Source organism: Olea europaea, chromosome 4 (assembly GCF_002742605.1).
Source record: "Olea europaea var. sylvestris chromosome 4, O_europaea_v1, whole genome shotgun sequence".
In the NCBI taxonomy this organism is placed as follows: Eukaryota; Viridiplantae; Streptophyta; class Magnoliopsida; order Lamiales; family Oleaceae; genus Olea; species Olea europaea.
The window spans coordinates 3457463-3469682 of record NC_036240.1 but is presented as its reverse complement, the minus strand read 5'-3'; the positions used below and the strand labels follow the sequence as shown (position 1 = coordinate 3469682).

The 12220-nt window shown below is 34.2% G+C and overlaps 1 protein-coding gene across 1 annotated transcript; it reads right to left on the bottom strand.

The window, feature by feature from the left end:
• Positions 1 to 4616: 4616 nt before the first annotated feature.
• Positions 4617 to 11244, bottom strand: LOC111393317 (putative G3BP-like protein). Its single transcript, XM_023018795.1, has 10 exons — positions 11109 to 11244; positions 10844 to 10940; positions 10604 to 10738; positions 9485 to 9794; positions 8729 to 8985; positions 7770 to 7950; positions 7143 to 7264; positions 6998 to 7063; positions 5612 to 5699; positions 4617 to 5051 (listed from the first exon to the last, which is right to left on the bottom strand). The coding sequence occupies exons 2-10, from the start codon at positions 10880 to 10882 to the stop codon at positions 4939 to 4941; spliced, it is 1311 nt and encodes a 436-aa protein (XP_022874563.1). The 5' UTR covers positions 10883 to 10940; positions 11109 to 11244; the 3' UTR covers positions 4617 to 4938.
• Between the last annotated feature and the right edge of the window lie 976 nt (positions 11245 to 12220).

Below are 12220 nucleotides of genomic sequence, written 5' to 3'. Positions count from 1 at the left end.
CAGGATAAAAAAAATTATTTTTGTTAATTTAACTATTAAACTGTCAATTGATTCCCAAAATAAGAAAACTTTATTATTTTCCCCAAATAAAACCGGGACATTTTGAATAAAATACATTTTTCCTCTTAAATCAAGAATTCAAAAAAACAAATAATAAGTCACAACACATCCCTATCTCCTTATTCCCCAAAATCAAAACCACTTCACCCAATCACCATAGCCACCATCAATAGCCACCACTACCTACTCAACGCCATCACCACCACCACCCGTTCATCAACCATTTCTTAAGGATTGTGTTGGTTATTAGTGAATGAGCAAGAAAAAATTTACCCCACTGAATATATGGTTAGAAGTAATTTGGAACATACAAGTTTGTGTTCGGGGAAATACCATACTGCTGAAAATAAGCTAGTATTGAAAGGGACAAGAACAAAGATGTTATGAAGGAACATGGCAGTTGAAATGGGGAAACAAAGGCAGGAGGAACATCGGGAAGAAGACAAGCAACCATCGATTTTTTGAATCAAGTGAGGCGTCATTTCAAATAAACAAGACGGTGCCGTTTTGAGTCAATAGTAATGAATGTAATAGGAATGCGTTTTATACATTGCATTTTCATAAACGCGTTCCTTGCTTCTATTTTGGTTATAATTGAAGGGGAAAGGAGAAATAAGGGCGCGAAAAGAACGGGATCATTGTGAACCTTCCCTCTCAAAACGGGATTATTGTGAACCTTCCCTCTCAAAATTCTCTTCTTCACTCCTTCCCTTCCATTCTGCCCCTTCTCTGTTTTGTTGTTCCTTGTTATTTCTGTGAAAGTTTCAGTTCAATTAATAGATTTTTAGATTGAGTTGTTGATATCATCTGATTTGATTTATTATTGTGTTGATTGGAATTATATTTTACCTGGTTTGGTCGAAGCCGAGCTTCAACCATTTCAAAAGACAAGCCAACAATTATAATGTTCCATGAACTCCCTACCTCGCTATACTGTAAATTTGACAACTCCTGTAACACCTCGGACTTTTTATTATTTTTTATATGAGCCTAAATTTAATATGGATCACTTAGCAAATGAAATAATTCATGTTTAGATTTGTCATCACACTAAAAGTTCAAAGGTTGATGATTTATTTTGCTCACTTGTACTTAGAATTTATCGTAAATCTTATTTGGATCGAATATTTACGTATTTTAGAAGTTAATAAAATATAACAATATTATACTCGTTTTATCGCTCGTGTTAAATAATATAATTTGGAATCAAGAAAAAGAAATTTTGAGCTAGTATGCCCAAGTTATTCTAATAAAAAGAAATATGTTATCTTTTAATATTTTATTAATATATAATATAAAATGAGATTTCCTAGAAATATGAACGATCATGGTTTTATTGGAAGGAAACGAATAGGTTTACATATAATTAAATTTATTAAACCATTAATCTTGATAATGAATAAATTTTATTAACACCATTAATTCACCCTTAACCTAACATGTGTTTTGTTGATTTATGTTACCTGCATAACTAATTATAAGTGACTGTTATGGAAATTACACGTTATACCATATTTTTCGAAATAGATATCTGTGTTATGCTATTAGTTTAAGTTTTGAAAAAAAAATTAATAATAAATAAATAAAAGGATGAGATTGGGTCACTTAGTTGAGTGCTTTTACTTTTAAGACAATTTCACAACTTCATTCCTTTACAGATTCATACACGTAAACTATACATTATTGAAATGATTTACTTCTACCATAGTTTCTATTGTACATACTTCTCACTATTAATATTCTTAGAATTTGAGATGAGTATCATATTTATATTTTTCACATCATTTTCAAATAAATTCATGGATATCAAATTGAGGAAAGAATAAATCATGCAAAATGGTAAATTCTTATTCCTTAATATTTGTATAATTTTTGACATAAAATGCTATGAGGCCTTCGGGTCGAACTCTATGTTAAATCATTCGAGATAGATCGTTAGGTCAAATATGATAAATCTTACGAGATACAAGATTCTTAAAAAATTCATTGAACTCTAAATCTAAGAAATGTTGATATGTTATGTCAGTTTTATATTTAACCCTTGTTTGAGCTACATTATTGAAATGAAAATACATTTTTGAATAGTATATTGATGGAAAATGTGATGTTAAAATGTAATGAATTATTTTGGATTTACGTGTAATATTATTTTATTAAAGAATGTGTAGTTAAAACGATATCAAATCACTGTTGAAAAATATATTTTTTTTTTCAAATAATGTGGCTCAAACAAGGTCTTATATCACGTGAATAAGAATGTGTACATATTCTTATTGAGTTTTTTCAAAATACTCACTCTTACAATACCTTTCAGATGAGAACGGGTCATTTTGATGAATGGAAGATTGATCGAGTGATACTTATAGAGTCGCCCAAGTAATTTTTTTAGAAAAGATAATTGTCAAATTTTTATTTGAAGAACATCTTCGCATTGAATTTTGTGCACATTGTTTAATAGTTATTTTTATACATTTTCAACACTTAATGAAAGTGATATTTCCGCTTAAATTAGACAAAGAAGATATTGGTAACATCTCGAGTCTATTTTTATAAAAGAATAAAATAATGAAAATGAAAAAGATTTTAGGGCACCCGAACCGAACTCGACGGTTCTTGTCAAATTAAATATCTGAACGAGTATCTGAATTGAAAATCAACAGGTAGGGTTCGATTCTCGGCTCTAGACCAAGAACCGAAGAACCGAATGAAAACCGAATCTTTCTAATTGTTTTTTATATTGAATAAATCAAATTATTTTAATTTTAATTTTTTTAAACAAATTAACAATTTCTAAATCCAAATTTTTGGCCCAATAATTTTTTTCATTTCTAATTTTTTAATTTTTGACCCAATTACTCATTTTATTGTTTAATTTCTTAGCACAACAAAGATATAACCCACTAAATAACCCTAAATACTTACACTAAAGTGCGTAACATTGTTTCGACTCTCGCAGTTTTGCTGACATTCCAAAATCTATACAATCGCCGGTTGACACTGTGACGTCCAATTGAAGCTGTGACCTCCGTCAATCGAAGTTTTGACCATAGCGATCATTTGAATAAGGTAGTCTACTAGTCTGTGACATTTCAAATCGAACCCGAACGCTTCCATAATTATATTTGGACCCAACGGTTTCATTTACTAGATACCAGAAATTTTTGATTCCGTTCGGTTCTCTTTAGAACCGAATCGAACAGACCCCGCGCCCACCTCTAGTTACAACTCCAATGCTGTAAGCATTGCCCATATAAAAGCACAAGAGAGCTGCTACCATGACTTCAGGTATGGACGCGATACTTCAGGTATGGATGCGATAAAACCCCCAACTTTACCTGGTAACACAAAACAGAAGATTGTGTACCCCTGAAAATTAAAAAACTTAAAAGGGTCTTCGAATCTGTCAACTATCAAATAATTCCTTTTATTTGAAGCAAAACTTGAGGCAGAATTTGTTTCCGTATGTGGCAAGATCCAAATATTCAAAATATATGTCATTGCTAAAACAATCCTAGATAAATTGTGAAACACATACCTATGAAGGATAGGATAATTAAAATGCAAGCGCCCAACTCAACTGCTCTGGGACTTCCCATTTTTTAAGTCTGGTTGGTGGATTGTATGAATTTTGAGGAAGATTTTGTTGATAGATTATGGTAAATTTGTGGATTGAAAGTGATGTTGTGGAGCTTAAGTTTTTGAGAGAAATAAGTGGTGGTGATGCCCGTTTTGGATGGGTAGTGGTGGTTGTCGACGGTGATTGTGGTGGTTGGGTGGAGTAGTTTTGATTTTGGGAATGGATTGCTGCATTATAAGTCTGGTTGGTGGATTGTATGAATTTTGAGGAAGATTTTGTTGATAGATTATGGTAAATTTGTGGATTGAAAGTGATGTTGCGGAGCTCAAGTTTTTGAGAGAAATGAGTGGTGGTGATGCCCGTTTTGGATGGGTAGTGGTGGTTGTCGACGGTGATTGTGGTGGTTGGGTGGAGTAGTTTTGATTTTGGGAATGGATTGCTGCATTATTTTTTTGTTTTTTTATTAAATTTTTGATTTAATAGGGAAAATATATTTTATCCAAAATGCTCCTATCTTATTTGGAAAAATAATAACCTTTTTTTTTTTTTTTAAATTTTGGGAGTCAACTAACGATTTTGGTAGTCAAACTAACAGAAACCGTCATTTTGGACTTGAACTGCAAATTTTTTAAAGATTTGGTACTCACAGTGACATAAATATAAGGTTTGAACAAACTCTGCTAATAAATGAAAGATTTGGCATCATGATTACAATTTTCCCTTTTCTAATATATGCTCACCGTTAAATGGCCACCGTCAGATGCCGTTTTCAGTACAACTTTTGTGGAAATTAGTAACAGTCCACACCATAGTTTTCATAATTAATTACAATGAACTCCTTAATATTTGTTTAATTTTTCACACTTATACATTCAACATTATGCGTCTGTCAAATTTTTAATTAACATTACCGTAAAAAACACTGTTACGATAAGAGTAAAATAATTCATTTTTCCTTTATAGTTCCAAGTATACAAGATAATCAAACAATATTTTCTCCACGTTAACATATTCAAAATGCCAGAAATATAATCCCTGTGGCTTCATGTTTCCTTGTGGATCACCCACACAAATATTTCAAATTAATAACTTTGCTCCAAATTACAAAATATGCTCTTAAATTGGAAAAACTAAAGAACTACCAAGAGGGAATTAAAAGGGGAAGAAAATCACTCGTAACAAAATGTTCTTCAATAGAAGTTTCATGGTAAAATCCAGAAGCTTTGGCCTCTTCCATCAAGACCTAAGTTATAGCTGCATAAGGAGGCTAGCTTTTCGTATTCATGACCATTGTTTTCTCATCATATACCACGGAAACCATTGATCTTTGATCTGTTGTTGTCTCTAGCATTTTGATCTCCTCCCCTCCCGAGAGTCCTTCCACCAAAACGGCCGCCTCTGCCTCTTCCTCTTCCTGGTCACGACAATGGCAGAGGAAGCAGATGTAAATGTCTGAATATCCATTTACTCTCAGAGTGTAATGCTATTAGATAGTGGTAGTAGTAGGGCCTCTACTTCATTATTGAACTAGAGGCCTTGCTACCACCAAGACCCATGACTGTTAGTAGTCACGACTAATGATAAATAACATTACTCTTCAAGTAGCCTCTCTCTCTCTCTCTCTCTCTCTCTCTCTCTGTGTGTTCTGGTTTTTGGAGGGGTGGGGTGGTATCCAAAAAACCTTAGCTTTGAACAAACAATAGTCAAAAACATCAGATGTTGGAAGAACAAATGATTTAATATGATCATCCAGGAGGATACTGAGAAAATAAGAAGAAAAAATGAACCTCAAACTTCAACCACAAGGGTCGGAATAACGAAAATAATTAGATGGGTTTTAGAAAGAAACACAGTCATTGTGAATTTTAAAGCAATGTGAAAATAAGGACAGCTTGAACAGAAAATCATAAGATAACCCAACAACTTAGCAGTATACTAAACAAAGTAAAAGCAGTTTACAGAAAATACTCTCACCTCGTGAAGTACTTCCTGATGTACTTCCGGTGTTTGGTCTTCTCTCCTCAATGTACACTTGCTTTCCTGCCAACTGAATTGGAGAAGCCTAGAAGAGAGAAACAAAATAAAACAATATTAAACTGCCAGACATGGTTTGTGCCCAGTAAAAAATGAAAAATTTGAGAATCATTTTTAACGTCCCAGTAGTAATTAGACAAATGAAACTACATTGTCTTCACCACTCAATTTTGCGTACAAGAGACTACAATTGGAATTTCAAAACCTTATTTGGGACTCTGGAAAACTAGTGGATGCAGTAGCACATTTGTCGAGCTCCATATCACTTGTAAGATAATGATAGTTGTGGACTAACAGATGATTTATTCTAAAAGTTACACATTTAATTTTAATTAGATGAACAGTAACAGCAAGCTAAGACTTCTTTCTAATAAACTTTGGGCCAACTACACAAGTCCTCTCTTAGCCACTCATTTGTCAGCATAGCAGCAAATAGCGCGCCAAAAGGCTATGTACGCAAGGCTAGACGCAAATGAGAGCGATGAAGGATGCTTCTTTCTATAGGAACGAACCCTTTCAGAACTGTTTAAGAATAAGCATCATTGATCTAACCCAAATACTCTCTCTCTCTCTCTCTCCCCGCCCCCCCCCCCCCCCCCCTCAATCCCCCCCCCCCCCCCCCCCCCCCCCCCCCCCCCCCCCCCCCCCCCCCCCCCCCCCCCCCCCCCCCCCCCCCCCCCCCCCCCCCCCCCCCCCCTTTCTTCTTCTTCCAATAGGGGCTCTGGGGAGTCGTAGGTTCTTTGGGTCTACACAAGACATGCATCAAGAGTTCAATAATTCACATATCATGCGTGAGATCCTCTTCAAGTCTTGTATAAAAAATTAGAACATAAATACCTACACACTCTTTGGAACACCAACCTGTACTGTAACTTCATTACCATCTTTATTTCTATAGCGAGTAAAAAGAACATTCTACATATTCTATCCAAAGTTGTACTCTCTCTTCCTAAACTCATCCACAAAACTATGTTAATGAATGACATGCACCAACCCACTACATCTTAAATGCCTCGTAAACTCATCCAGGACTCAAGCAAAAATATAAGGACTAAAGATGGAACCATGAAGCGAGCCTATATTAATAAGATATCTTTTATGCTTGTTACCTCAAATTAAGCAGAACAATGACATAATTCTCATCAAGAACATGAACGGAATAGAAAATTAAAAAGTGAAAAGAATGCTAAGCATAAGGTATCTCAAAATTTTGTACATACAAAAAATAATAATAATAATAAATAATACTTATCGAAACAACTCCCATCTTTGATCTCCGATCATTCAGACAAACATTTACTGGTTCTATATGAAAAAGGATCAAACCTTGATTGCATTCTGAACGCTCTGCACGTCTTCAAACTCAACAAAGGCATAGCAAACATCAGCATCCTGTTCATCAATTCAAAATTTAGATATTCCACAGATGTAATCAGACCACATGGTAACGATGAGAATAAAGGAAATAGACCTTGCGATTTCTTAAGAAGACCCCATCGTGCTTGATTTTCCCAAAAGTCCTAAACTCTTGCACAATATCCACACTAGTAACTGTAGGTGGCAAGTTCCTCACATACACAGATTTTGATTCCCCTGAGAAAATAATTACAAGAGTCAATTATGATAACTGGTTTTGAGCCGATTACAAGAACTTGCATGAAATTCTTATAACTAGTCTTTTTCAATGAATTATGGTTCTTGTAATAACTCATCCAACCACAAGCTTTTGTTCAAAGATCCAGGACAAAAAATTAAACATATACTTCTTATAATTTGATGATGCAGAAAAGTTTAATCAGAAGTACTTATTTGCTCCAATTCATACCACATTGATATTCAAGGATGAAAAGCAGAAAAAGAAGAAATGTCGACCAAATATCAGTTAAAACCTTAGAAAATTCTAGCTTATCAATCCCAAACAAGAATTTAGCCCCAAACACTCTATGTACTAAACAAATGTTAACGGAATTAAAGTTGGAAAAACAAGTTAAACTTTGGTACAGTTAACTGAAATAAAGAAAACTTCGCAATACTTCCATATAGAAAATGTACTTAAAACTCAGAGAACTTATACTTCCAAAAGGATTATAAAATGTACCTTCCAGTTGAGGAGAACTTTCATCCACTGCATCCACATCAGTATCTACTACAACAGATGTCACAGGGTACTGCTGAAGTGAGGGCTGTGATGCATGGTTCCAATCTGAAGCAGGCGGTGTGCTTTGAGTGAAAGATGGCCTAGAACTGACTGATGGTGCCAGTTTTCCCTTGGCACGCAACTTTTAATGTTCCAAGAAAGCATGGGAGAGAATAACATCCAGTCAGAAATATAGTGAACAAATCATTGATGCATCATGGATATATGCACGACAAGAGAGTTAAAAGAATCTGTCTCGAGAAAATGAGTTCATCCTAGTGTAGTTACCTGTGATTATAACAATACATACGCTGGTAGGGAAAGTATCACAAGAAACATCCACATTCAATGAACAAAGTTAAAGATAAAGAGAAAGGAATAATCAGGGAATACCAGTGGTGATGGTCTCCCTGACTTCTAAACTGTTCTTAAAATATCCACAATTACTTCCATTCATTATGATAGGAATCATTGGACTAAAAAGGAGGTGGGGCAACCAATATAGTACAAATTTCAGGGACTCCAGGAATAACCTCTAAGAGAGCTCAAGTTTCTTAGGAATTGTGAAATCTTTAGTTATATTGGAATTCATAGTGCCTCACTGATGTGGAACACCTGCGGTATCAGGTATTTGATATATAATGACAGAAAATATATCCACCAATAAACGGGGAAGTATATACAAAATACTTAGATATATCGCTAATAATCCTCTCTCTGAATAGTTCTGCTAGCTGATTCTGCATCCGTAACTGACTCATATAGCATATTTTCAGATAACTCAATATTGATGAGACGGCAAGGAAATTATGATTTGTACACTTTGGCATTGCATTTAGAAGATTTCACATGATGCAAAAGAATCAGATAGATGTTATGCCATAAATTCATGAACTGGAACAAATGGTTGCTGTACATACAATAGAAGCATAAGTCGGCATAGGAGGCTCTTCAACAGGTTCCTCTATGGCACGCACAGGTTCTTGCACAGTTTCCGCCTCACTTTGAAGTAAGGGATTTGTGTCTTCCAAAGGAGCATCCTCTTCCACTCTTTCAGCCTCAGGATCCTGCTCCTCCTGATACTCTTGAAAACTATACTCTTCCACTGGCACATCTCCTTCAATGTGTACAGAATCCACATATACCCCAGCCTCCTCCTCTAAAGCATAGTCAGAACCTGATACAAAACAAAACAAGTTGGCACAGTATTTAAGAAAACCATACAGATAGGAAATCCTATTTTTCCATGACATTTATTTTACAACAACACGATCCAATAATATAAAATACGGACACAGTAGAATTACCAGTTCTCATGACCAAAGACTCGGAACCCCCTTCACAAATTCTTGCACATCAAAATTAACAAAAAGAATTTGAAAGATTGAATATAACATTGCTATTTAAATGCTCAAAGTTAACTTAGAAGGAAAAAAAATAAAATAAAGTTTGTGCACATCTGTTTGAATTAGAAATTCCCACATCTAGTTATTTGAACAGGAACCAGAAGCTAGACGATTGTTTCTTCATAAATGTGGTTACATTGAGAGAAGTGGAGGTGTGGTAAATAAGAAAAATTCCTTATATGAATGAAATACCATTAGTCTTTCTTTGCTGCTATATGAGGAAAACAGAGTATTCATTCATCACAGATAAATCAAAGCAGTCAACTATACCTGGCAGCTCCGGATGATGAGTAGAAATAGCTGGTTGATAATCATGTTCCTGTTCCAGTACTGCTGAAGGTGGAAGTTGATCGGGAGCTTCCTCATCAAGCAAGTGAAAAATATCATTCAATACAAAATAACCCTTCTCCTGAGGTGCAAGGAAGAAAGTCTGCACAAACTTCCTCCAACCACTGAAATCCCTTGACTTGACAGAACCAGAAACAACCACGAGAACACCTCTATTCCATGAATCAAGAGAATTTATAGTCTTGATCTCAATTCCGGTGAAATTTAATGATGTGATCATTTGATGAATTTCCTGCAGGAAAAGGCAGATACCTTTAAAAAAGTGTCAAATGTCGAGAAAACAAATGTTACACTGTCTTCCTCCCACAAAATTAAACCAAGAACCCACACAAGGGGAAAAAATCTAGATCATTTCAACAAATGAACATACAGCATCCTTTTCTTGTATTCTCATAAGCAAGAAGATGTGTACCCACATTCTACATGTATCTGCTTTTCTTTCTGTGTAAATGATTCATAACAGTCACTAAAACAATAAACGACTTCTATTTTCAATTGTCAGCTTCTAAAAATCATGTAATAAATGAATAGTCAGTGCCAGAAGTAGGAAAAATGAGGCAGCTAAGAGTGTCCCGTTCTGGTAAGAAGGTGACTTTCATAAGTAACAGAGATATTTCCATATTTGTAATTGAAAACCATTATATAGAGACATCTCCCCTGTGAATAAAAACTTGTCAAGCTATGCAGAAACAAGTCCCCGCCTCATATTTCATCTGCATTTAAAGTTTATGTTTAACAGTTTTCACTGTCACTTCTTTTAATAAGATGCAGAATTTCTTTATCAATTGAAAACGTACTAGAGAAAAATTACTTTTCAATTTGACTATTTTATTTTCTACAAAATATTTCCACTGTATTATCTTTGGTTTATGCACTATCTAAATCGATACACCAATTTTATTCAAGCCAAATTAATGAATTCAATATGACCTCATCTCACATCACAAAAAGAGAGAGAGAGAGAGAGAGAGAGAGAGAGAGAACTAAATTATCAAAGAAACGCAGACAGGCGAAAAATATAATAAAAAGATAAAAGCTTACCACCATTTCAGACGCAGATTGGCTGGTTACCCCATCCACTCTGACCATAGAGCTGGCTTCATTGTAAAACTGATGCATAAAATCCCTTTGTTGTTGAAACACCTGATAATACTGCTGAACAAAATACGAACCAACCTAATAATCCAAACACGCCAAAACACATTTAAAAAAAAAAAAAATCAATCTTAGAAATAACAAATTAGGAAAGAATAAACTCGGACAAATAAGAAATCTGATAACCTGAGTAGCAGTGACTGGAGCAGCGTACTGAGTAGCCATTATCTCTACCTACAATTCACGCTCCCCAACACCGATCCGAAAAACCCTAGATAAAGACCTACGCGATTCAAAGGGTAAAAAATAATAAACTTTACCTAACTTTAATCAAGCATATAAAGGGAATTTCTTTGTATGCATTAAATTATTGCGCAATGAATTCGAGTGCGTTTCTTTAAATAAACTTCAAAAGGGGGAAACAGAAATTAAATAGAGAAAGATAAATTACACTGCGAGAATATGTACGTATCAGAGAGAGATTACGAGATGTAGAAAGATTGCAAGAACAGTAGATCTATGGAAGAGGAGACAAGAGAGAGAGAGAGAGAGAGAGAGTACGTGAAATCTAAAAAGTGAGGAGAGAATGGAATTTTCTTTCTTTATTTATTTTTATTTGGAAAAATTGCTGTATTAGTCTCCAATTATTATTCGACTAGCAAGTTGATCTTTAATTTATCATTATTTTTCACAATTAGTATGTAAGAGTAGAAGATCCCACTAACTTCTAGACTTTATTATAGGACTCAATCTCTTGCTTGACTCAAATCTCCATCAACGTCGTCAAAAAAGATCATTTGAATGCTCGATGTCATGAACATATGGACGGAGCGTGTTATTAGATTTATGACTGATAAGAGTATATTTAAGAGGCTTTTTTAAATTTGATATGTCCCTTATTTTAAATAGTCAATTCTTAAAATTATGCTCTAAGAGATTTTTTTAAATTAACATTTTAATTCAAAGAAAGGTTTGGTTCTTCAACTCGCTCTCTATAATTAAATGCATTTAAGGTATTTCAATTTTCAATGTTGAAAAATAATATAATAATCTATAGAAAAACTCATTAAAATAAAAGATATAGAAAAATAATAAATATTTTTTTGGGAGTAATAGAATTAAATATTAAATATAAAGAACCTGATAAAGTACCTCAAAATTTTCACTCTTTGAAGTCTAAATTTATAAGTGTTCTTTAAATTATAGAATACACTATTTAAGAATAGAGAATTTCTTGAAAATGCTTTAAAATCTTAAGCATAAAACTCAAATCCTCATTGAACTAATTATTGAAACCCATCCAAGGATTACTAGCATCCCATATAATGAAAAGCTTCCAATTTTTCACAAACTATCACATGGCCTTAGAACACATCTCAATTATTAAAGTTTTGCCCACTTCACAAGTCCATCAGACTAGAAAAAGCTAACACCACTTTAGCACATAGATAGTAGAAAAGATGGTAAGTGAAAAGAGCGAAGATAGCCAAGCCTTTAACACGACAAAATGATCCACCCTTTACTTGTACTCTTTTCGAAAACACTTAAATTTTTTTGCCATCA